The sequence below is a fragment of the Aotus nancymaae genome, unplaced genomic scaffold (genome assembly GCF_030222135.1).
Source record: "Aotus nancymaae isolate 86718 unplaced genomic scaffold, 86718_ANA_hifiasm-v0.15.2.pri h1tg000064l_1, whole genome shotgun sequence".
Lineage (NCBI taxonomy): Eukaryota > Metazoa > Chordata > Mammalia > Primates > Aotidae > Aotus > Aotus nancymaae.
The window spans coordinates 33189252-33215162 of NW_026988479.1; the positions used below are offsets into that span (position 1 = coordinate 33189252).

General features: G+C 54.2%; 1 protein-coding gene across 10 annotated transcripts in view; it reads left to right on the forward strand.

The window, feature by feature from the left end:
- Positions 1-25911, forward strand: part of MAD1L1 (mitotic arrest deficient 1 like 1) — a 404019-nt gene that overhangs the window by 147154 nt on the left and 230954 nt on the right. For 8 of the 10 annotated variants that reach the window (XM_064366614.1, XM_064366612.1, XM_064366620.1 and 5 more), the window contains one exon: positions 17598-17742. The exons of 1 other annotated variant lie outside the window; for it this stretch is intronic. In XM_064366614.1, coding sequence (XP_064222684.1) covers positions 17598-17742 — 145 coding nt within the window. Of the gene's footprint in view, positions 1-1388; positions 1412-17597; positions 17743-25911 lie in introns of those variants that run through there. One more of the 10 variants, XM_064366624.1, reaches the window with a different exon arrangement.

Consider the following 25911-nt stretch of genomic DNA (forward strand, 5'->3'; position numbering starts at 1 on the left):
TACTCATTATTGCAAGAACAGCACAGGAAAGACTGGCCCACATGATTCAGTTACTTTCCCCTGGGTCCCTCCCACAACCCGTGGGAATTCTGGGAGATACAGTTCAAGCTGAGATTTCTGTAGGGACACAGCCAAACTATATCCCCTTGGCTCTGGCCTCTACTATGCCTGGAACTGGCCTCTCTCTGTGTCTCCATGGCTGCCTTCTCCTCACCCGTCTGCCTGGTCACTGAGGAAGCTGCACAGCAGGGGTCTGAGTCAGCCATGGGAGCTGCTCTCCCTGTTGAAGCTCACCCATCCCTGCCTGCTTTGGACCAGGCCCTGGTGACCTTCAGGCTGCCAGTGGAGTGGGGCAGAATGAATAGCCTGTCCTGGCTCTCTTGCTGCCCTGCATGACACATGGCAGCTACTGGGTAAGGTGCCTGCATGCATGGGTCAGGGGTTCTAGTGATTCTTGTGCCTCAGCCTCCCGAGTAGCTGGGATTACAGGTGCATGCCTCCATGCCTGGCTAATTTTTGTATTTTTAGTAGAGATGGGGTTTTGTCATGTTGGTCAGGCTGGTTTCAAACCCCTAACCTCAGATACCTACCTGCTGCAGCCTCCCAAAATGCTGGAGTTACAGGCATGAGCCACCTTGCCCTGCCCATTTCCTGAGTATTTATTGGTAATAAAATTCACTTTTTGAGGTGTATGGCTCTGTGGGTCTTGACAAATGCACTGAGTGTCCCTCACCACAGCCGTGATTCAGTTCCATTGCCCTGAAAGTGTCTTATGTCACCCCTTGGTCACAACACTCTGCCACCAGCAGCCTGTGGGTAGGTTTTGAAAGAGAAGAACTTCCATGAGGTTTGAAGCCCAGTTTCTCCATGCATGACCACCACCTCCTCCTCCCTGCTTTTCTCAAAGTGATTTTGTTTTTTCTTGTTTTAAAGCTTTTTCCTGAACTCAGCGTGTAACTCTCAGGATTCCTGTCCACCTCTCTCCTGTCTTCCTGGCCCTTGATTTCTCTGCCACCCTTGCTTTCAGTTGCAGAAGATAATAGCAGTTATGGCCGGCCCGTCCATCTCCCTGCTTGCAGCATTTACGGCTCTCCCACGGGCAGAGGCCGTGTGTAGCTTCATCCCCAGCTGGCTGTGCTATCTGTTGTGCTCCTTGGCACTGACTGAGTGACTTGCCTGGAGCGTCCAATTACAGGGCTCTGGCAGTGCTTCCACTGATTACCATGCCATAAGGACTTGGCTGGTTTTGTGGCTGTGGTGTGAGCGAGGGTGTGTCAATGCCTTAGTGGTGCTTTACCCAGTGCTGAGTTACTTTCCTGCACCTTCCTTTGGATGGGATGCATTTTGGGGAGGAGGAGGGAGAATCTGAGCTTCTTCCCTACCAGGCATCTCATCCTCCCTGGGCCTGTGGGTAAGGGCTCATCCTTAGGAGTTCATTTGCCAGATATCCAGCCTCTGGGCTGCTGTCGAGGAGGGAGGGAGGTGACAGGTCTCACCGTCCTCCCCAGCAGTGTGGAATCCTCCCAGGCAGGGCAGGATTACCATGGGGAGGCGGGAGCTGCACATGGAGGTGAGGGGTCTTACCATCTTCCAGGCCTTTGTAAGTGTCTGGTGGGGGTGTGAGGTTGGTGAGGGTGTGGGCGGTTTTTGTCGTCTTATGCATCTGGTGAAGGTGTGAGGTTGGTGAGGGTGGGTGGTTTGTGTCCTCGTACGTGTCTGGTTGGGGTGTGAGCTTGGTGAGGGTGGGTGGTTTGTGTCCTCGTACGCATCTGGTTGAGGTGTCAGATTGGTGAGGGTGTAAGCGGTTTGTGTCCTTGTACGCGTCTGGTGGGGGTGTGAGGTTGGTGAGGGTGGGCTGTTTGTGTCCTTGTATGCGTCTGGTGGGGGTAGTGAGGTTGGTGAGGGTGGGCTGTTTGTGTCCTTGTATGCGTCTGGTGGGGGTGTGAGGTTGGTGAGGGTGGGCTGTTTGTGTCCTCGTATGTGTCTGGGGTGGGTGTTAGGTTGGTGAGGGTGGGCGGTTGATGTCCTTGTATGCATCTGGTGGGGGGGTGTGTAGTTGGCAAGGGTGTGGGCAGTTGGTGCCCCTTATGCACCTGGTAGGCCTGTGAGGTGCTGCATCTGCTGTGAGCAGCTGGTAGGTCTTAAAGGTTAGGCGGTCACTGGATGACCCAGCAACCTCCCTGCTAAGTGCACACCCAAGAGAATTGATAGGGTGTTTGCATGAACACCCGTGTTTCGTTATTCATAACAACATTGCTTGTAGTAGCCAAGAGATGGGGCCAACCCAAATGCCCCTCAGCTGTGAATAGATAAAGACATCATAGGGATAAACACATTGTGTCTGCTTTGCCTGGAATGGTGGCTGATACACAGTGGGTGCTTGAGGTGAGTGTGGATTTGCAGTTTCATAAGAGACCTGTGGCTAGTATGGGAGCTGCAGTCATGAAGAGCGTAGCCACTGTCAGACTGAGCAAGACTGGCGTTGAATTCTCGCTCATCACTGACTGCTGGCCCAGGCCACCTCGTCTGTGAAAGACATGATAATATCCTCGGCTTGGGTGGTGGGAAACATTAAACCTGATGGCGTGTTCAAGAAATGATGTCGGCAATGTAAGGTCATCATTTTGCCCAGCATGTGGCGGGTTCTTATTCGATAAGGGGCCGCAGAGTCACAGGCCCTTCACCCGGAGGGTTGGGAGCGCCCTTCTGCTCCTGTGCTTGGCCCTGTATTTGTCATGGCTCCTTCCTTTTTCTCCTCCATGTCCAAGGACGGCTCCACTGGCTTTCAGTGTTATCTGGGACCTGACATCAGGGCGTTCCAGGAGATACTTAGAGGTGCGAGGCAAGTTCCAAGTGAGGTTCTCTAAGGCAGGGATCCAGCTGATGTTAGATGACCCATTGAGTAGTCATCTGGTGTCCGGCGACAGTGGTGACCTCGATAGCGGCTCAGGAAGTGGGTCTTCTGGGCTGGGGCTCCACACTGAGCTGGGTTTCCTGCCTCTAATCTGTTCTCCAGCAGGCAGGCCTGCCAGAGCCTGGGTACCCTTCCAAGCACAGGCACTGCTCCCTTGTCCCTGGCATGTCTGCATGGGTGCAGGGCCTTCTCTGGCATCACCCTGCCTGGGCAGCCCCACTTTCTGGCTCCACCTCCTGTGACGCACTCCGCTCCCAGCAAGTGAAGGTCACAGCCCTCAGCCTTCCTGGCCTCCTGCTGTCCATGGCCGTCTCTATGGCGGGTCTGGCCACACCTGTGGACCGGCTCCTTCTGTCCCCCACTGGACTTTGAGGAAATGAAGTCGATATTCACAACCACGGCAGGCCTTTCTTTTTCTACACATACCCAGAAACTTCCACAGTGTTTCCTGAATTCTTTTGACCCAAATCTTCCAGATCCTGTGTAGTGTCCACCGCACACCTTGCCGGCACCACTACATCAGAATGCCTTTCAGGTGTCCGGAGGAAGCCGCTTGTTAACTGATGGCGAGAAATGGAGTGGCAGCATGGATGTGAGCATCCTCTTTCTCTGAGCTGGGTGCATGTGGAAAACCAGACCTCACTAGGATGGGGGGGTGTTTTACACCCAGTCTCTGACCCTGCTTTCCCAGTGTCTTCCTGCCCATGCTCCTCCCTGCCCCAGGGTCTGATCATGCTGGAGTTACTGGGAGCACCCTGCAGCCGGCTCAAAGGATACAGATGCTGGTTGGCCTGGCAGACACTCACAGTGACCAGCTAGGAGGTCCTGGAGATGGGAACGGGCACTCCTGCAGTGTTAGGAACAGATCTGTTTCTTCCCACATGCTTTTCCTTGAAGAACTGGGAGGAGGAAATGTTGGTCTTCTTGGTGCACAGCCTGCTACAGTCAGTGGCAGAGGCCAGGTTTGAACCCAGGTCTCGCAGGTCTTGCTGGCGTCTGTTGCTGCTGCCTCTTCCATCTCAGCCGCAGGGGACACCATGTGGTCTGTTATGTTTGGAGTCTCCTGACAGCCTGTCCTGTGCTGGCCTCCACCCACAGACCCACCTTGCAGGCCTCTCTGCTGATTCACCTGCCCGAGTGCTGAGAGCCATGCCCCGAGCCTGGGGGCACTCACCCCACACCTCCTCTCCGTGTTGTGTAAGCCGAGAAGTGCTCAGTGATTCCAACAAGCACTAACCCTGCCTTTTAAAGGTCATTCCTGTCTTTGTCAGTTCTTAAAGTTCAAGAGGAAATAAACTGCTTAGAGCTGGCATTTCTCAAGTCAAGTGTCAGCCCTCCAAGCCCCCCGCCCAGCTTGGAGGAATCGAGGTTCATAAATGAGCTGCCGGATGACTCAGTGATGGGCGAGTGGGTGCCTCCCTCTCTGCAGCTCCTGCTAGAAAGGAATGAAAGGGAAACTAATAATTCTTAAAATCTCATTTTCTCCTTTCAGTTTTGTTAGTTAGCATGGGGAATGCTTTGGAGATGTTTCTTTATTGGTCAAGTGACAGCGTTTAGAGGCTGTCAGCCCTGGTTACCCAGGATGTCACGCGCAGGGAAGGACGGCTCTTCCCCGGGGCCTGTGCCATGTTTCTGATTGATGGAGCAGGGGAACTCTCCCTACAGCGGAGACAGTGGAGGCCCCATGAAGGTGCCACACCTAACGGAGTATTGACTTCCTGTGCTTTGGGTCGAGGATGGCAAAATCAATGGGAAAATAAACAGGCTGAATGGGCTTCATTACCCAGGTAGCGCCAAAGGAGCTGGAGGGGTCGTGTGGCACACAGGCGTGGGCGGAGGCTGGATCCAGTGCTGGCAGCTGGGCTCTGCTTGGCGGGCTCTATCGATTGTCATGGGCGCTGGAGCCTCAGCTTCAGAGCTGTTAATTGGGCTATCGGGTGATTCCAAAGGGAGAGGCCACAGAGATCGCTTTGTTTCTTCTCTTAACTGCTTGTCCAATTTGGTGGTGCAAGCCTCAATTAAACTTGATGTGTGGGCCCCTCGATCCTCAGAGCTCCGTCTCCTCAGCCTGGTCCTTCCACTTGGCCTGCTGCTCTCTGGAGTGCTGCACTCCCACGCTAGACCTGGTGACGGCCAGAGCCCAGCTATGTGCTCACGGCTCTGATTCACCGGCCATGTGGTGCTGAAGTTGCGGCTCTAACAGCAGCTCTGGCTGAGCTCCCCAGGACTGGCTCCCTTCCCTCCGTCTCACTTTCTCCCTGCTGCACCCTCTTCCTTTCTCCCTCCTCCCTCCTGCGCTCTGTCTCACACATGGCCCCATGGTCCCCACTCTCCTTCCCTTCTCTCCCTCCTTCTGGTTTCCCATGCAGCTGTTGCTGGGATGTGCACACATGCCCCTCACACTCACACATGGCTTCCTGGTCCCCCTGCCCTCCCTCTCCTGCCTCCCTTCCCTTTTTGTCGCATCTCCTGTGCAGGTGTTCCTGGGGGCTTGTTCTCCGTTCTTTATTCCTTGGTCTCTGCTTTCCCTTCTGTAAGTTCTTGTGCTTTGACATCTTTTCTTGTCATTTCAGTTTGGCCAGACTTCGGAGGCTCTATCTTTGGCTCCGACCTCTCTCTAATCTCCGTGATCAATTTTCATCTGCCCCTGGAAGCTGCCACCTTCTGTTATTGCTCCTGACCTTGGGGCCATGTCAGATGTGCCCTGCTGTCTCCCCAGGGGTCCCCACTATCTCTGTTGGCCATTCGAGTAAAGGCCCGGCCTCCCCACCTTGACGGCAGGTGTCTGTCCCGTTTTCCCTCCAGCTGGGCCAGGCAGCCTTCCCCCACTAACTTGTGCTCCAGCTTCTCTCCCTCCCACTTAGCTCCTGCACCTCTCCAGCCTGCTGGAACAATGATGTCGGACCCCTGTGCGGGGGACAGAGCCCCGGACAGATAAATCCTGGGGCCTCCTGGCTGGGTGAGGAAGTGAAGGGGCACATGATGGTGCCCTGGGCTGCAGTGGCACGGGGGGTGCCCCCCCGCCTCCTGTGTGGAGTGGTCTGGCCCAATGTGGGGATTTTTGTCAGGCCCCTGAGGCCCACAGTCCCTCCACAGGTTGGTTTCCTTCAGCTGATACTTGTCCTGAGGTTTTCTGGGTTGCACGATGGTGTTCTGGAAATTTGAGAAGTGTTGGTGGAGTGGGACTGCTAAGTGGATGCTCTGATTTTCGTTCCTTTGCTCCTCTGTTTGGGGGAACTTCATGGACTTTTGCTAGAACTTGTGGTCCAGATGAGGAAGGTGCAAGGAGCCCAGTGTGGCGACCCTGGCTCCAAGAGGCCCCTCTGCCCTTGGGCACCTTTCCAGCACCAGCCCAGAGTCCCCCTGCCCAACTTGTCTGTCCGTATCCTCTTTCTGAGGACCCTTCCCACTGGCTCTGCCACTCTCACCCCGTGGCATCCCCAGCCCTGTCCTCCACAGCTGGCCTGGCTCACGAACTGTCGCAGCAGCTCTCTCCTCTCTCCCTGGGCTCAGTCATCTTCTCATCTTCCATGAATGGGGAGCCAGGGGAGAGGGAGTATGGAGTCTGGACCTTGGGTGTCCAGGAGGCAGCTGAGGGTTAATAAAGCCTTTGTAACATCACAAAGTGCAGGCCACATCCCAGTGGCGTCACCTGTGAACCAGGTCCCTTGGAATGCCACTCTCCCTGGCATCCATGTCCATAACCGAGAGTGAGGCAAAAATGTCTCCCTCCCTGGAAGGGAGGTTCAGTGTGTGTTTGAAGAAATGACAATTCCCCTTGCCCAGCCACACACATCTTCAGTGGGAAAATCAGACTGCGCCTTGAGCAAGCCTCCACACCTCCTCTTTGCATGGGGCTCTGTGCAGCCAACAGCAGGGCTGCTGTGGGACCTGGAGGTTTCCAGTGTACAGGAATGGACTTGGCGTCAGAGCCCAGCGCTGCTCTTTGAGTCCTCCCATTTGGAAGTGAGGGGCCCCAGAATCCCTGGCTTCTTACAAGAAGCCTTAGATTGTGAGGGAGGTGCCCTGCACGTGAGGGTCTGTGGATTTAGTAGGAGGGTTGTTATTACTGTTTTTGCCATGGAATCTGTGCATCTGCAGTGCCTGAGGCTGGGGGCTGGCAGGAGCTTGCTCTCTTGGTGGAGGAGAAACACAGTTGCCTGGCCTCAGTTGGGTGTAAAATCATGTCTTAGTTACCCACACCAGTGTTTCTAAACCTCATGTCTGTGCTGTAGAGTAGTGGTTGGTAACCTTTCTCTGTAAAGAGCCGTGTAGTAAATATTTTTGATTTTTTGAGGCACAGTCTCTGTCACAGGAAAGTAGCTGCAGGCCATATGTCAACGAAAGGATATGGCTTTGTTCCAGGAAAACTTTGCTTACAAACCTAGGTGGTGGTCTGTTTGCTGAGTGGCAGTGCAGAGAAGTGCCCCACTTCGAGGCTGGCCCACCCACCTGCTGCCTGCCTGCTGGCCATGTCACCCTTTGGGGCTTCTGTTGCCTGCATTAGGCGGGCAGGGAGCAAGCACTGACTGGGCTGACGATGCAGATGGTCTCCTTCTCCCCACCCTCGACATGGGGAGGCAGTGGATGTCTCCAGGACGCCTGCTTTGCCTCTCTGCATCACTCCAGGCACCGGATTATCTTCGGTGTCTCCTCTTTTTTTCTGAAAGTCAGAGCTGGAGGGCAAAGAACAGTTGCACAATAAAGCCTGGGGAGGTGACTTGCCCTCTGGTCTCTGCCATTCTCATTTCCTAAACTCCAACAGCCTGAGGTGGAGGTGAATTGATGGTCTCCCTGTAGCCACCCTTGCCAGAGCTCCCCACCTGGAGCTGCCCTTGGAGGCAGCCCTACCAAGGCGATTACAGGTTGGTAACTGATCAGCTAAATTGGATTATTCATTATGGTTGGGATTGAATTGAAATTGCAAAGGGCAATTTTCCTTCTCACATTTCAAAGTCAGATGAGAGTATTTACAGTATGGCCTCTGTTTATCTGGGAATGCAGACTGATTCGAATGGATGAGATGTTGGGAACAGAGAGCTCATCAGAGGCAGTCGGGGCAGAGCGACTGGGAGGCCAGCCTGCAGCTTCAGAGCCTGCTCCCCTGGCCATTCCTTTGATTGGTAATTATTTCAGCCTTTGCTCTTCTCATTCTCTGGTTTTGTTTCCGCTGTTTGGATTTTTTTTTTTTTTTTTTCAGAAAAATGTGTAATGACACTTGGAGACATTTAAGATTGGAATTAGATGGTGTAAATAACGACAGCTGCATGCTTTGCTGAACCCCACGTCCTGGGGCGCCGGGGAGGAGGGCGCTGCTCCCTCTCGGAGACCTGGCCCCTCTGGGTCTGAACCTGCTCACTAGGGAAGCAAGTGCCCACCTGTGCCATTGAGTGCATGCCCATGACCTCACCACGGTGTCGGGGCTGAGTTGGCCCTGCGGGCTTGAACCAGAGGCTTCAGTGAGGCATGCCACCTCTGACCCCCTGCTTCCTCAGGGACGTGGGGACTGGGGGCAGCACTACTGCTCTCCTGCCAGATTCTTGTGGAGACTAAATAAGGTCATGTACCCAGGAGCAGCCCCTGTAGCCAAAAGCTGCTTGGATGAGAGCAAGAAACTGCTCAGGAGGCTCGCCTCTGAGTTGAGACGTGGGAGGGACCCTGGCCCATGGCCTCCTCTGCTTTCTTCTTTAGTCCCAGGTAGATGAGAAGCATAAACTGTGATCTGAATCTCCCACAGCTTCTGATCAGGGAGCCTCTCCTGGCTCACCTTGGAGGCCCCATGAGCGCAGGGCAAGGGAAGAACTGCGACCTGTTGATGCTCCTGTGCTTTGCAATGGATGCACGCATCTGATGGAATCCTCCCCAGCCCATTAGCAGCGAGCAGCTCAGTGGCCTCGGTTCCATCCAAGATGAAGGAGAAGGTCAGAGGTGGATGGAAGGCTCAGAGCATCTGGATAGTAGGGTGCCGTGGGGGCTCTTACGGGTGGGTGGGACCCTCTGAACCTCCTAGGTCCCAGGGTTACGTTTCCCTGCATCTCTGCAGAGGCAGGTATCGATTTCCCACTCTCAGGAGACTCCTCAGATACACAGAGAGCCTGCATCTGCTGTGCTGGCCTCTAGGCCAGAGCTGGAGGCTTTGATGGCAGAGATGGCCCACTCTGTAGTGAGTGGGCCTTCACTGGTGTTCCCTGTTGGCAGGGAGTGGATGTGGATGCCAGACCACGTGCATTGTTGCTTCTGCCCTGTCTGGGAACCCTGGCCTTCCAGGAGAGAATTTCTGAAACCAGTTGTTCTCCATCTAAAATTTTGTCTCTTGATCCAGGCTGCTGCGAGGTTTCCTGACGGGTGTCTGTGAACATGGTTCTGTGTATAGTTCTTGTGACTGGAGGACGAGCACATGTGGTTTGGGAGGTTGTCCTGGCAAGCGAGATCCTCTTTCAGAACCTGTGGATGCTTCCAGAGCAGAGCAGGACAGGCTGTCTGCCGGGCCTAGAGCCTGTCTTCTGCTCCCTGCCAGCCTCCTGGGCCTGCTGGGTCCTCACCTCCTGCTCCCGAGTGCCTCCTGCAGAAAGGCACTGCTTTTTGCGTTGTGTGCCTGCTCCCAGCCACCTGCTGGTTCACACCCCTCCTGACAGCTGGCTTGGCCAAGCCCCTGCACTTGATTCTCTTCCTGAGAGACACATGGAGCACGTCATCTGTGTGGTGGTGGTGTTGCTTGGCCTGACTGGGGTGTCTTCCCCTGGCCCTGTGGGAGTACTCAAGGCATGACCCTGGAGACCCTGGAGGTCACGTACCGTGGTGTCATGGGGAACATGGTAGTCATGCTCATGACTCAGTCACTCGAGGCTTGAATTTACTCATCTATAAAATTGAGAAGATTAAAAGTCATACGTGTGAATGGGTCTTTATGTTACTCAGATATCTAAAAATAAAGGTGCTTTTAGGGATTTTGCCAAGGTTCGAATAAAGTTTTATTAATGTTTTCCTAGTTTCATGCCAAGTGTCATCACTGAAGATCGCTGGGCACGCAGCTATGTTTACATATTAACCCTTAAGGCCATTGGCAGGCTCACCATGCTGCAACCGTGTCTTGGGCTCACTATGCCGTGGGCTCACCGCACCGTAACCATGTCTGGGGCTCACTGTGCCTTGGGCTCACCTTGCCGTAACCGTGTTTGGGACTCACTGTCCTGTGGGCTCACCATGCTGTAACTGTGTCTCGGGCTCACTGTGCCGTGGGCTTACCGTGCTGTAACCATGTCTGGGGCTTACTATGCCGCGGGCTTACTGTGCTGTAACTGTCTCAGACTCACTGTGCGCAACCGTGTCTGGGGATCACTGTGCCTTGGGTTCACCATGCCATAACTGTGTCTGGGACTCACTGTGCCATGGGCTCACCATGCTGTAACCATGTCTTGGGCTCACTGTGCCGTGGGATCACTGTGTCATGACCGTGTCTGGGGCTCACTGTGCCGCAGGCTCACTGTGCTGTAACTGTGTCTCGGGGTCACTGTGCCGTAACCATGTCTCAGGCTCACTGTGCCATGGGCTCACCATGCTGTAACTGTGTCTCAGACTCACTGTGCATAACTGTGTCTGGGGCTTACTGTGCCACGGGCTCACCATGCTGTAATCGTGTCTCAGGCTTACTTGTGCCTGAGGCTCACCGTACTGTAACCATGTCTCAGGCTCACTGTGCCGCGGGCTCACCATGCTGTAACTGTGTCTCGGGCTCACCGTGTCGTGGTCTAACTGTGTCATGACTGTGTCTCAGGCTAATTGTGCCATGGGCTAACCTTGTCATGGGTGAACAGTCAGGGCAGTCATCAGCAAGGGAGCCTTGGCAAGATCCCATGCCTGTGTGTGAACAGTGTGTCTGGGTGTTACGGATTAGGAGGCCATCTCTGTTTGGGTTGGCATAACAAAGTACCATAGACGGGGATCTGAACAGCCTGTTTCTCGTGGCTGTGGGGCTGAGAAGTCCAGGATGGCAGGGTGGGGTCTGAGGACTATCTTCCTGGTTTGTAGATGGCCAGCTCCTGTCCTCACAGGGCAGAGGGAGAGGATGCTGGCTCCTTCGTGCCACTCACAAGACATGCATCCCATCAGGAGTGCCCCGCCCTCAGGACTGAATCCCCTCTCTGGGGTTCCCCTTTGGTCACCATCACATTGGGGATCCGGGTTTCCACAGGTGAACTTGGGAGGACACCAGCTTTCTGCGCACCGCCCAGAATATGCTGGTTTTGCCCTGGGCCCGGGCGTGGCTCTGGTGGCATCTTCATACCCTGTGGATCCACATGCTAGGCGCCACTTGGCCTTGTGACAGGTGGGAATGCCCTCCTTGCTCCATCCCAAGGGTCAAATCAGGGTCCCAGAGCACACAACTGTTCTGCTTCAGACCCTAGCACCACCTGTCCTGGCCTTTCTCAGAGCCCGTCTCTTGCGGTGGCCGCACCGTAGGCTCCTGTGTTCCTGGGCCCCGTGGTTTCTGAGGAGAGTCCAGGGATGCCTGTTTGTGCAATGCCTGCCCTTGCCTTGGTGGGTGCTCAGAGTGGGCTGGGACTTGGGAGAAGGTAGATGAGGAGCATGTGGGAGGAAGGGGTTGTGTGTGGAAGAGCCGGCTCAGCAGTGTCTTGAAGAAGGTCGTTAAAATGTCTCCTGCCGCTTCAGAATGCCTTGTGTCCTCTAGTTGTTCCTTGAAAGTAGGTATTCTTAGGCTGTGAGTTTCTGATGATCACATTAAAGTGGACTGCAGTGGCTGGTCACAGCACAGAGATGGAGCCTCAAAAGCTCAGACCTTGTTCTTTGAGTAGAGGCCGACTCAGAAAGGCATTGATCGATAAACATGCCTGACTTCTCCTTTAGGAACTAAGAACTTCGTTCTCAACTCCCAGAGGCTCACGGAAATGCCAGTGACCTCAGAGTTCAGCCCAAGCATGGAACTAGAGGCTTAATTTTTTATGAGTTTTCTCTTTTGTACCTCAGAGGAAAGGCTGGGATTGAACAGAGAGAACATCCCCAACAGGGGAGAGCCTGGACACTGTGGCTTGCCATGCTGGGGTCCCATGGCTCTGAGGAGTTGGAGGTAGAGCCCGTCTTGATGGAGCACCTCCACCTGCACGCCAGGGTGGGCAGCGCCACTTGTGGGTGGTGTCTGAAAAATTTGGGGGCCTTTAGGCTGCACTCTGGGGCCGTCCACTTTGTGCCAGCCCTTCCTGAAACTCCAGGGCATGGCTCCTAATTGCCACTTCCTCAGGTCCTCAGGACTGGGCCGCCTCTGCTGGACCTTCCCCTCCCCTTGAGACGCCGGCACCTCATGGACACGCACTGGACTGCTCCTTACCCTCTGCCCCTCTGCCTCAGCCCACTCTCCACACGCCGCATGAGTTTCCAGCCCTGTATGGGGGCCCTTCCTGGTTTGTTCATCCTCTTCTGCCCTTGCCAGTTGCCCCTGGCTGTCCCAACCGCAGGCCCACTGGGCTGGCCATGAGCACACCAGCTGCCCGCTGGAAACAGCCCCGGCTCTGACATCACCTGTCTCAGACTGTCCTGCCACCCCTCCCTGAGGGCCCTTCCAGCCTCCTGTTCCCTCTCCAGTGTCAGGAGGCACCTGCTTAGTCGTTTGCTGATGGCCTGTCTTCTGCCTGCTGAGGTTACGGAGTCATCACCTCGCAGCTCTGCAGTTCCTTTTCCGAGCCCTACTTTGCAAGACTGAGGACTGCAGCCCGCACTTGTGCTTGGCGAGCAGGCACCCGTATCAGGGCCTGCCCTGGGAGTGCTGGAGAGGGCCCTGGGACCAGCCTGCAGGTCCAGGAGGGCAGCTCTTCAGCCGCTGGCTTTGCCGCCTCCCGGCAGCCCACCAGCCTGCAGATTCTATAGCGCCCAGAGGTTCCAGCTCCGTGGGCTGCTGCCCTGTTCTCAAAGGTCTGGGTCCAGGCCCGCCAGGGCCCTCACACAGACACCAGCACGGCCTCCCCTCAGCCATCTCAGTTTCCTTTCCATGGAGCCCATCTCTAAGCATCTACATTTTCATGATGTCAGCCTCTGCCCTGTGTTCCCACAGCCCAAGGAATGGGAGCTGCTTCCTGAAGTCACTGCACCCTTGGTGCCTGAGGGTCCTCCTCTTCCTCTCAGTTACCTTGGTACCTGCACCCCCGTGAGATTCTCTGCTCATCCCACATGTGTGGCTTCTTTGTCTGAGATTCCCATCCCAGTAGAATGGAGGGAGGCCCAGTGAGACCAGGCTGGCTGTGGTGTTCGATGCTGCTGTCTCTGGTGGCTGAAATGGTGTGTGGCTGCCCTCATCCACAACCCATGTGCTGAACGGAGTGGGTGGACTCACCTGCTAGTGAGGTGTGAGTGGCAGATGTCCTGGACCTGGCTCTTGGTGAGCATTCTGCAGTGTCATCTCCTTTTCACACCTTGGTGTTGGAGTTTTACAGTCAGTTGTTGGTGTTGGAATCTTATGGTCCAGTTCTTGGTGTTGGAGTTTTACAGTCTAGTTCTGTGGACTTGGGTGTTGGTTAGCTATGAGGCCTTGGGGATGTGGCCTGGATGATGCGGGCCCAAGTGCCTACAACTGGACGGTCCTGAAGTGAGTGTGTCTCTGCCGCCCATGCCGTCCCTCAGCTGGGAACATGTGTTGCTCTGGTTCGTTTCTCCCGTCTCCCTTCATGATGTGGATTTCACTGCCGGGGAGGAGAGGTTTGCATCACAACCTGAGCTTTCCTAGCCTGGGCTTAGCCCCACACCACTTATGGGTCTGTTTTCCCTCTGGGTGCTGTGGAACACACGCTTCAGGCCATCCTGCAGCTGCTGCATTTTCCCAGCGTCTTAGACCAGGCCTGTAAGGGAGCCCAGGTTCAGCTGCTTGCTGCTTGAAAGCTAGACACAAGAGGTGAGAGTGGCGGAGAAAATCGGATGTATTCGGAGAGCAAGCAGATCAGGAAGATGGTGACCTTCAGTCACAAAGACCATCTGAAGTCAGTACACATTTCAGGCTCTTCTTAGGCTAAGGGCAGGGGCAAGAGGAGGGTTTGGGACCAGGAGGTGACCAATGACCACAAACATCTGGATGCCAGTGAGGGTTCGAGGAGGTTGGGAACTTCTCTGCCCTTGGCCAGGGCTCAGTGCTCCTGCAAATCTTTAACAAAGCCTAGTTAGCTGTTTACACACTTGCCCTTTCATCTCAAAGTTAGTTTGGAAAACTGCTTGATTGCTGTTTTTGCATTATTACCTCAGTATTCGAAAAGCTAGGAGTGGGTAAAGACCCCTTAAGCAATAGTGGAGGGATGTGTTAGTTCTGCTGAGTTGCTGTTGCAGGCTGAGGGCCGCGCTTGGGGCATCTCAGTGCCTGCTGCCTGCTTCACGGAGGTGGCCTAGGCGGCAGAGAGTGGGTTGAAAGCCGCTTAGGTCACATCCGGTTCCCAGAGCCTGATCTTGGCACATGGCTCTATTTCGCTGAGCCCTGGTCCTCAAGCTCCGGAAGCCTGGGCTCTGAAGCAGGACAGCTGCTGTCCTGTGGCCATGTGTGACTGACATCTGCTCTCGATGGGGAGGACTCCAGCCCCACATGTGCCTCCATACAGATGTGAGCGCACCCTCACTCAAGATGCAGGGTGTGGGTTTGCTGGGCTCCCATCAAGGCTGCCCAACATCCTGTGCTGAGGGCACTTCCCAGTGCAGCCCCTCACCCCTCTGCCTTGCCAGACACCTGTGCTGTGCCCGACACCTATGCTGTGCCCGTCACCTGAAAGATGGCTCATTCTTGCCTTTGCACACCCTGGCTTTAAAGCAGAGGGCAGGGAATGCTGGTATTCTTCTAATTAAATGACCACACAGAGCTGTGATTTAAAGCGCTTGTGAACTTTTGCACCTCAATTCAGTGATTCAAGAGATTTTACAGCCCTTGACTATTGAATTGGCCCTTGAATAGTTTAAAATGGAACTGGAGCTCAAAATATGAGGCTTCATAATATGTGCTTCCTGTGAGCTCTGTGCCCGTTTTTAATTGTATTTTGCGTTTTTGGTTATGGAGGTTCTGGAAGGGCATTGGGCCCTGGCCAGTGCTGTACCCGGAGTCAGTGTCTGTGCAGGGCTGTCTGTGGTGGCTGATGTGATGGGAAAGACTCAGAATCATTTCCTCTGACCAGAGAAGACTGACCGGCTGTGGGGCGTTTCCCCACCCGCCAAGCAAGTAGTCCATTCTGCCTGGGACACCAGCCAGGTGTCCCCTCACTCAGTTCCGTTCTGACACTGTCTATCTGGAGGTGGCGTCAGACCTCTGAGGCGAGGGCTCTGTCCCCAGCTCTGGTGCCAGTCGCAAGCCATAGGTGTGCCTCTGACTGGCTGACTGTGAATTGGGGTTCCTACCACCCAGTTGGGATTCCCCTTGGGTTTGATTAATCTGCTGGAGTGTCTCACAGAACTCAAGGAAACTTGTGTTTACCAGTTTATATATATAAATAACCCAGGTTGCTGTGAAGGACGCAGCTGAATAGATGAGCATGGCGAGGAGTAGGGGAAGGACGTGGAGCTTCCACATCCTCCCTGGGCCACCACTCTCCCGGAACACCAGAAGCTCTCCCCGCTCAGTCCTTTTGAGTTTTTATGGAGGCCTCATTACGTAGGCATGATTGACTCCACTGCTGGTCATTGGTGAGCTACTCAGCCTTCAGCTGCTCTCCTTCCCCGAGCTTGGGGGTGGGGCTGAAGTCCCAAGCCTCTAGTCCAGCCTTGGTCTTCCTGGTGACCAGCCCTGTCCTGCAGCTGCCCAGGGGCTGCAGCCACAGTTGGTCACTGGCAAATGGAAGACCTCACTCAGGAGAGTCCAGGGATTTTAGGAGTTGTGTTCCAGGATATGGCTTGAAGATGAGATACATATTTCACAAGATCACACAAGGCTGAAATGAAATGCACGCGTCCTGAACACCAGTGTATTGGCCCCGCGTCTGTGGGCTTGTGCAACTTTTGCCAGGGCTGGCCGAGGGTGGCTAGGCCGGGGGTTCCCACCACGCTTGGCTAGATCAGGACCGCCACCGAGTCCCTTCCGACATTCTGTGAGTGTTGGATTCACATTTACTTTCAACTTACCCTTTATTAAAAGATTCATACTAAGTTATAGTTGAAAACCCTATATTGACTACACTCAGATATGAAGTGGAAAACATGAGTCCGGTGGACACCTCCATCAAAGAAAATGTTATCTGCCAGCCCTGGGAATTAAGCTTTTCCTCAAGTCATGTAACTAAAGCAACGTAGAAACAGTTGGATGCCCAGGAAGGTTGAAGCCTGAGGCTGATATTCATGGCCCCATCCCACATTTTTGTGTTTCCAAACAGCCTCCTGGCTGTCCCTGAGGGTCGCCTCACAGGACGGTTGTCGGTGTTACCTTTTCTCTCATCCCAGTGCTGTGTTTTATTTCTTTGAGATTTAGTGAAGATTTCCTTTGGGAAGAGATTTGTGTTGCTTAATGCAGTTGTGTGCAGCTCCTGTTTTCCAGCGTTGTCCCATGCCTCGCCTGCCCAGGGCTGTCTGGTTGGGGCTGGGCCCTCCGCTGACTCGCCCCCTCCCCAGGATGGCCTCCTCTCTCTCCTGGCTACGTCCCTTCCTCGGAATGCCCTTGTGTCCGGCCGTCCCATCCTGGAGGTGGCATCCTGACTCACCTTCTCCCTGGGGCAGCCTCTCCTCTCTGCGCCTTGCTGTGCCCTTCCTAGGAGTGCCCTCCTGTGGGGAGGTGGAGTCCTGGGGCTCCTAGAATCTCAGAAAGCCATTGCAGCATGGGTGAGTTCTTGGAGTCAGGGTCAGTGGTTGCTGTCATTTTCTTGGCTCCCAAGTTGGCTTCTGAAGGACACAGAGAGAGAGGCAAGATCCAAACCCCTGAGGCCCTTTACTGCCAGGCCATGAACTCGGAGGTTCACCAAGAGTGGTTGGGAGCCACCAAAGCCTTCCAAATCTCATGACCCAGCCCCTCTCTGCCATCTGAGGAGACAGGTTGGTGCCCCGTGGCAGAGGGGCTGAGCGAGAGCCATTGAGAAGCTATCGTGGTAACAGGTGACACATGACCAGCACAGTGACTGCGGCAGCAGCTGTGGGGAACGTGCAGGGAAAAGGAAGGTTTAAAAAGCAGAATTGAAAGGAACCATCAGACACCTGAAGGGGGGTGGACGGGGAGAGGACTCTTGGGCAGCCTGGCGTTGACCCTGCCCATGGCGTTGGCCCCCAGGAGGCCTCTCTGGTTCCCAGTGCTCTGTGCCGGGCTGGGCTTTCAACCCTGCAGAATGTTTTTAGAACAGGCCCCCCTCTCAGGCGCCCGGCATTTGCGTCCCTGCACCACACCGCACATCTGTGGTGATTCAGAGGGAAGCGCTGGCTCTGCAATCTCACTCATTCAGAAGCCCCGTCTCCCGAAGGGCTGCATCGCCCACAATTTTTCCCATTGTGTGTGGAGTTGAGCTCCCCTCCCCCTCCCTGCCGTGTTCTGGGATCACCCTGGGAGTCTATTTGAAATCCAGAAACTCCTGAAAGGCCTTAAGTAGCTATTCAGCAGTGCGGAAATGGCAGTGAGGGGGTTGCACGTGCAGCTCTATTTTAGGACGTCCTGGTGGGCTCGTTCCTTGGCTAGGGCAGGTTGGGGTAGTCACCCTGGGCTTCATTGCTCTGCCCTCTTGTCTCTCCTGTGCAGTGCCCGGGGGCTGGAGAAGGCCAGGCAGCAACTGCAGGAACAACTCCGGCAGGTCAACGGTCAGCTGCTGGAGGAGAGGAAGAAGCGCGAGACACATGAGGCACTGGCCCGGAGGCTTCAGAAACGGGTCCTGCTGCTCACCAAGGTGATTTATGCCCTCACATTTGGATCAGAGTCGCAGGGAGCTGTAGGGGAGCACACACCCGGTTGGCAAGATCTCACTCTCCGTGGCAGGAGTCCTGCAGCTGGGTCAGGGTTTGCACTTTGGCTCTGGGTTGCCAGGAGGGTTCTGGGAATGCCAGAGGGTGCTCCCAGCCCTGGTGTTCCCTGTGGGACTCTCTGGGCCTGGTGTGTGCTTCACTTTTTTCAGTTCCCCCAGCATCCCAGTGTCCACTCCTGGCCCAGTGCTATTCCCTGGAGAGTGTTCCCTGTCCCTGTGGACCCTCTGCAGGGTCCCTGTCCCTTGTAGTCAGCACTCTCATGCTTTGCCATCCAGTGATGCAGGTTCTCCTGTGTGAGTCTTGGCCCAGGGCTTGGGACAAAGGCTGTCACCTGCTTCCAGGTGTGCCCCAGCCCCACCTGTGGGACGGCTACATGGCCTGATTCTTTTATCGTCGGCGCCTGCAAGGGTTCTGATGTCTGGCACCCTAAGCAGAGGTTGCTGGAGCGTGAAAGAAAGTTTTTGTGAGTGTTGTTTAAAATGTTCCTTGGGCACTGAAATTTCAGAAGACAAGTCAGGAAATAAGTCTGTCTGTCCCCAGATGCCCTCTAGGCCAGGGAGGCTGTCCAGCTTGCTGGGCAGAGACTCCCCCTGCCTGACTCCACTAGTGCTGAATAGGTGGAGGGCTGTGCCACCCTGGGGCCCAGGATGGGTGCTGCACCTGTCAAGGACCAAGAGTTGTGCCTGATGAATGTTTGCCTGTTCTTAATTGTTTTTGATGACAACAAGGCTCGTTGCTGCTGGGACCCCTTGGTTATGGAGCTTTGAGAAAATGAGTTACATTTCTGCTACTGAGAACTGCAGTTTGATGGCTTCTCTAGCACATTCCTTCGGGGGGCACCATGCTGTCTCCTTAAGGAAAACTTCACATGGGCCCAGGTCCTCTGAGCACCGTGTGGGCTTCCTGGAACACAGGCTGAGCTGGCCTCTGTTCACAGCTCAGATGCTGACCCCAGAGACCTGGCTTTGCAGGTCCAGACAGGGACCCTCCAAAATGTCCTCACATGGCTTTTCAGCTGGAGCTGTCTGCCGCCTCTGGCAGAGGGGACACTGAGCCCTGTCGCATGGTCAGGCACGGTGCATTTCTGTGGAGCACTCTCTGGGATCTTCCTCTGTGTTCCCTTCTCTTCTGGCACTGTGTCTGCTAGTGTGTCACCTTCTAAGCAAGATGCATGAGGTGCATGTGGCACAGATATGTGGGCACAGCCCTTGGAGAATTCACTCTCCAGCCTTGTCAGGCAGTAGCAACAAACGAGTACCTTCCACCCACCTCAACAGAGGTGGACAGTGCAGTGGGGCCACAGAAGGGATTTTCTCAGGAGGCGGCATTCCTGCGGGGATCCAAGGATCTCCCCTTTGTGAAAGCATATGTGAAAAACCACAGCGGAGGGAGAGAAGGCAGCTGGTCACAAAGTGCTGTTGGAGTCAGCCTCCAGGCCAGGAGCAAGAGGCGATGGTGGCTTGGGCCCAGCAGATGACCACTGCGGGGGTTCAGGCAAGTGCAGTCTGACCCTGCCACTGAGGAGAGCCCCTGCGAAGCAGAGGGGGCGAGGCTGTGCTCGGTTGGGGTGGCAGGACACCTGGGCTTGGTGGTCTTTGGGTGTGTGATGACGTGCTGTGGTCTCATGATATGGGAAGGTCAGAGCTTCCTGGGGGAGGAAGAGTAGGAGGGCTGGGCTGGGAGTCAGGCCTTTCTCTGGGATCTCAGATGTCGCCCATTCTCTCTGGGTCTCCGTTCTCCTTTCTGCTAAACTTTGGACTCAGGCCTGATGACCAGGGGTGCCTGCAAACCTGGCTGTGTTCAGGTGGCACCCTCTTCATTGTGCCTTATTGTTGGGCCCACTCCCGGGCTTTGGGCTGGGGCTGGGGAGGGACATCAGTCCACACCAGCCAGACGGGCAGCACTTTGGAGTGGTCCTGCATGCATGGCCTGGGTGAGTTACAGGTGTGGCCCCCACCGGAGACCCGCCCAGCCTCGACTGAGGCTGGTCCTGTGGGAACTTCCTGGTTTCTTAAGCGAAGTCAGCAGTTGGAAGCTGAGAGAAAGCGTTCCCTTTACAGTTCCTGTGTGAGCCTGAGTGTTCTCATGTGCTGGGTCTGGCCTGCAGCCTGACATTTTGTGACCCACGCCACACTCGTGCTGCTGTCTGCATCCCTTCTTAGTGCCAGGGCTCCCGGCATGATGAGGAAGGAGTAGCTCGCAGTCGGTGGGTGTCTGGTGTGGTTTTCATCCCCAGTGGGGCTCCCTCGTGGTCCAGTGGAGACCCGGAGCCACCTGTGAAGTCTGTACTCGACTTCCTTCCTGCCGTTTCTCTCTGAGGGTCACCCCTGGTGCAGCCAGGGCAGGAGGTTTTTTGTTCTCTGCTGTGCTTCGCAGGTGGAGAGCCTCTGGCACTTTCTGGCCTACGTTGGCCTCACCCCGACCCTGCTGTGCTCTTGGGCCTGCTCTGTGTTAGTGAGAAGGTGGATATTGATTGCTGGGCACGGACTGGTTGTTTATCCTGACAAAGGATTGATCCCAGTCACCCGTGTAGCCCCAGGACCGGGATGCAGGATCCATCCAGCCAGCCGTGATGAAGCTGTTTGATCGGCCAGCTGGAAGGAGCAGCGTGCCTGCTGCTCTGGGCCTGTGCACCTTGGTATCGGCTGCTGCTCACCTCAGCTCTGCACAGCAGCCCGTCCAGCTGGCTGGTGGTCGAAGGGTGCCTTCTCTCAAGGAGCACCCGAGGGGGCTGCTGCTGGCCTTGAAGGTTTCCTGGTCGCTGACCTGTCAGGCCCTCCATGAGCCTCCGGCTGGTGGAGCTCTGGGCCTCTGCGTCCCATCGGAGGTCCTGCCTATGTGCTTGACATTTTAGTACACAGTGCTTGGAGTGCGCAGTTTTATTTTGAGACCTTTATTAAGCAGCTCTAGTCTAAGGATTTAATTGTTACTGATAGCTAAGAGTATAATTACCTTGGTAAAATATCATGACTATTTTAAGCAGTTGAAAATTGGCTTCTGGAACTGGGTGAACACAAACCATTTTCCTATTTGCAGTGAGCTACTTTTCCTGTGCCCCCAGACTTCCACAACATGGCTGCAGAGTCTTGTTTATGGAATATCAGTAATACAAGGTAACTTTTAGCAAGAAACTCTAACAATGACAGAAAAGCTTACCCTCCACTATCTCCCATTTTCTGCACTCGGCCCTCCCTCCCTTGTTTCAGAGCAGATTGTTTACTGGAGGCCACAGGCTGTTGGCGAGCAGGTGGCATTGGGTGTCCAGTGGTGTCTGACTCATGTCGTGGCTGCTGAGCACACAGTGTGGTTGTCATGGTGACATCCTGCCCTGGGAAGCCGCACATCGGGAAAGACAGAGATTTGTGTATTCCAGAGTGGTCGACAGTCTTGAATTTTGAGCTCTGGGCTGGGGTCTTGGGTGTGTGCTCGCTGAATGAGCACGTTCCTTGGCCACCTTCTCTGAAACTGGGGTGGTGATGACAGACATTCCCCTCTCCCATGTTTTTCTTGCTGCCTAGAGCATCAGATCTGCTCACTCCCATGAAGTTCCCTTTGTAAATCAAAAAACCCTCCACAAACATTCCTGATGATCCCACCGTCTGAAAACCAACGGGGCTGGGCCTGGTATGGGATTGGGAGCAGACGAGCTTTAACAAGAGGGCTGGGACCCTGGACCCGCCTGTCACACTCAGTGATGGGAGAGCATGGGGAGCTGGCATCTGTATTTGCAGGGCGCGGTTTAGGCCAGATCCATCTTGGGAGACAGCTGAAGGCAGATGGAGATGGGACCCAGGAGGGCCAATGGCTGCTGCTGTTTAAGAAACAATCAAATATGGGGCAGAAAGCAAGCTGCTGTAGAATATCAAGGCAGAAAGTACAAGGGGGAACCCTTCAGAAGAGTTCCATGTTCTTCCTGCCTCATATCCAGAAGAGAGGTCCTGGAAGAAGCCTCTGTCCTCCTGGAAGAAGCTTCTGTCCTCCCTTTAGCATCTGCTGTCCTCCTGGAAGAAGCCTCTGTCCTCCCATGAGAACCTGCTGTCTTCCCTTAAGAACGTGCTGTCCTCCTGGAAGAAGCTTCCGTCCTCCCTTGAGAACTACTGTCCTCCTGGAAGAAGCCATTGTCCTCCTAGGAGAAGCTGCTATCCTGGGACAAGCTGTTATCCTCCTGGGAGAAGCCACCATCCTCCCAGGAGAAGCCGCTGTCCTCCCGGGAGAAACCTCCATCCTGGGAGAAGCTGCCATCTTCCTGGGAGAAGCCACTGTCCTCTAGGAGAAGCTGCTGTCCTCCTGGGAGAGGCCTCCATCCTCCTGGGAGAAGCTGCTCTCTTCCTGCTATGTTTCTGGCCCAGAGGCAGCTCTTGTGAGCCTCTGAGCCATCCCAGCATCTTAGAGTTGGCCAGAGCTGCTTCCTGAGGCTCCTTCCACATGCTATGGAGTCTTCCCCAGGGAATCTGAGACAGGAGAGGTGGACTTAGCTCAGGGATCCATGCGCATGTTCTTAGTCGACTCTGCTAGGACCTCCTTTCTTCTTAGGTGTTATTTCTATCCCCAGGATGCTGTGCTAGAGTCTCCCATTCCCTTTTTGGTGGAGGGGCCCCACCTGGATCTCAGTATTGAAAATTGTTTGAAAAAATGTTGCCCTTCCTGTCCATGTATTCATAGCCATACCTGAGGCTGGGCTCCTGTGCGCTCCCTTGCTGGATGTTCGCTGGGCTGCATACCTAGCCTCCTGGGATTCAGCATCTCAGCAGGACCAGCTGCACGGCCAGGCTCCTGGGCCCAGAACAGGACATGCATATTCCTTGCTAAAGCTCAGTGTCATCCATGGAGCTGGGCTGCTCACAGGAGGGGCTCTAGGCCTCCTTCTGGTCCATCCTAGGAAGGCAGTGCAGTCCTTGCTCGGACTCTAACAGACCTATGGTTTGAGGAGGCCATTCCATTTTCTCCTGACTGTGTCCCTTCTCCTTTGCAGGACTGTGTATGCTGAGGGCAGAGCAGGAGGAGGCAGGCTGTCCCAAGGGAGCTGAGGCCACAGGTGCTCAGGGTCAGAGTGGCCTGTGGGTCCTGAATGAGTGTGTCCTGGTGGCTGCACCCTGGCCATAGCAAGGGTGGGTATGGTGCACATGGGAAGAGGGCAGGGCCTCACTGGCACCATGCCCAGGCTGTGCAGGGATTTAGAGATGGGCCCATGTTGCTAGAGTTTTAATTTTTGAATGGGTTATTTTCATGTGTCCTGGAATAGCATGGTAGAGACACACCTGATGCATGCTTGTGCTCCGTAGGACATGTGGGTGGAGGGACGTGGAGCAGAGGCAGGCACTGTTGTTTATTTTGTGTTGATACAACTTGGGCAGCTTACACTTTGGAGACCACCCCAACAAGGTTAATGTAGCTCATGCCTTTTCCAGCCACGGATGAGGCCCCTGTTCCTCCAGGTGAGTGCTATTTCAAGTAGTTGGCCTGCTTTTATTTCAAAGTCCTGATCTCCCCTGATGGTGTCTGTTTAAGTCCTGGGATCCGGCACAGCCTAGAGCGGGGACATGGAGTCAGGGACTCCCAGGGCCTCAGGGCTCTGCTCACTCAGTCCAGAGAGCAAGATTGCGGCGCAACTCCCCGCCCACCCCATGTCCCGTCTTTCTTTTCAGTGTTCTCATGAAAAAGATCACATAGAACATATACTTAGGCCTCAAAGAATACAGCAGCTTCCCGTGTCTCCATCCTGGTGTAAGAAACGGAATGACCCCTGCTGTCAGACGGCGTTTTGCTTCAAATGTAGAGCAGTCCTTCCCTCATTTTTCTTTCTGGTTTAATCACATGTGTATATCTTTAAACATGGCTCAGCTTTGCCCACTTTTATGTTTTCTGTACATAGACCCATACTTCTGTGGCTTCTTTTTGTTTTTAATTTACATTATCCTTTTGACCTTTGTCCCTGGAAATGCAGAGCGTTCCCTTTCGCTGCTGCTGTGATGCTGTGTGGAGGGAGTGGGTCACGGTTTAGTGACTGGACATGTGAGGTGTTTCAGTTTTGCCCTCACACAGTGGGTGCCGCAGAGTGAGTGTGGCTCGGCTCTGCCTCGGGAGGCTTGTTCTCGGTCATCTTCAGGTTGAAGTTCAGTGTGCACAAATTACAGACACAGGACAGATGCAGAAGCAGGTAACAACCCCAGGAAGACCCTTGTGCCTGCTTCTAGCCGCTTCCTCAGCTCCAGGGCGAGCCCCTCCTGACTTTTCATTTCCCTGTTTTTGTTGTTGTTTGTTTTTGTTTTTCGAGATGGAGTCTCTCTTTGTTGCCCAGGTGGGAGTGCAGTGGCACCATATCCTGGCTCACTGCAGCCTCCACTTCTGGGTTCAAGCGATTCTCCACCTCAGCCTCCCAAGTAGCTGGGATTACAGGTGCATGCCTCCACACCCAACTAATTTTTTTGTATTTTTGTAGAGACTGGATTTCGCCATGTTGGCCAGGCTGGTCTTGAACTCCTGACCTCAGGTGATCCACCTGCCTTGTCCTCCCAAAGTGCTGAGCCACTGTGCCCAGCCCACTTCCCTGTTTTTAAGCCTTATATGATGGAATCATATACCTGTACTCATCTGTGCCTGGCTTCCATTACACGTTATCTTTGTGAGAGTCACGTGTGTTGTATATAGCTGAGATTTGTTGATTTTTTTAAAATTACGCTGTTAAGTTTTTCATTGTACAAAAATATCACTTTTTTTTTTTAGACGGAATTTTGCTCTGTCACCCAGGCTGGAGTGCAATGGCATGATCTCGACTTACTGCATTGTCTACCTCCTGGGTTCAAGTGATTCTCTTACCTCAGCCTCCCTAGTAGCTGGGATTACAGGCATGTGCCACCACACCCAGCTAATTTTTATATTTTTAGTTGAGACAGGGTTTCACCATGTTGGTCAGCCTAGTCTTGAACTCCTGACCTCAGGTGATCCACCTCAGCCTCCCAAAGTGCTGGGATTACAGACATGAGCCACTGCACCCGGCCAAAAATACCACTAGTTAAAATACACTTGGCTATACTTGACATTGGATGGTTTCCAGCATGGGGGTATGATTCTTGTTGACATGGATGCTTTTACACCTGGGTAATGTTTGGTGATCCCTGGGCGCTCTTGCACTGGGCACACCAAGGTGTGGCAGAGGGTCAGATCCCAGGGCTGCCACACCTACCAGAGTCCCTGAGTGGACAGTGCTGGTCCCTCCAGGTCCTCACCTCCCGCCTTTGGTTTTCCTTCCTGGTGGGAGGCCAGTTCTCCAAGTGTGTTGTTCTAACTTCCCTGAGGCTGGGTGAAGCTGAGCCTCTTTTTAAATGCTTGCTGACCAGCTAGACGCCAACTCCTGGGGGTACCTGGACAGGCTTTCTGTTCCTCTCCCCTTTGGGCTTTTAAGTGATTGTTTGCCTTTTTCTTACTGAGCTGGAGTTCTTTACTCTGGACGTGAAAGTCTTTTGTTGGAGAAACATAATTTGGGTTAATCTCGTGGTTTGCCTTTTTACTCGCAGAATTGTATCTGTTGATGAAGTTCATGCAGTCCAGCTCACTGATTTTGCTGATGCTGGTGCCCTTGGACTGTGATTAAACAATCTTTGCCTCCCAAAGTTGTGAAGATATTCAGTGGTTTTCTTCTAAACACGTTATTGTTTTACCTTTTACATGTTGCTGCTGTTTTTCTATGAAACATGCTGTTGTCGATCTGGCAGCCTTTACTGCCAGGCCGCCCTCTCCCAACGCATGGTGCTGCCGTGGCCGTAAGCCTGGGGACCCCTCGTGGCCGTTTAATTCTAGGCTTTCTGTTGTGTTCCATGGGCCCTTTTTCTATTTGTTTACTGATTCCATGCTGTCGTCCTTGCCGCCTTCTTCCAGCATTTCCATGCATCCAGGCAAAGTGTAACATTGGTTTCTCTCCTCAACCCTGAATGCCATGTGTTCCACTGTTTATTTTGATGGCCTTGAATTTCTCTCAGCAAGTTTGACGGATTTTAGGGTAGACGTCTTACATGCCATTAGACTTTCTGCCCTAAGTACTTGAACTTTTGATGCTGTTTTAATGGTGTCTCGTTGGACTTTGATCTTCTGTGTGT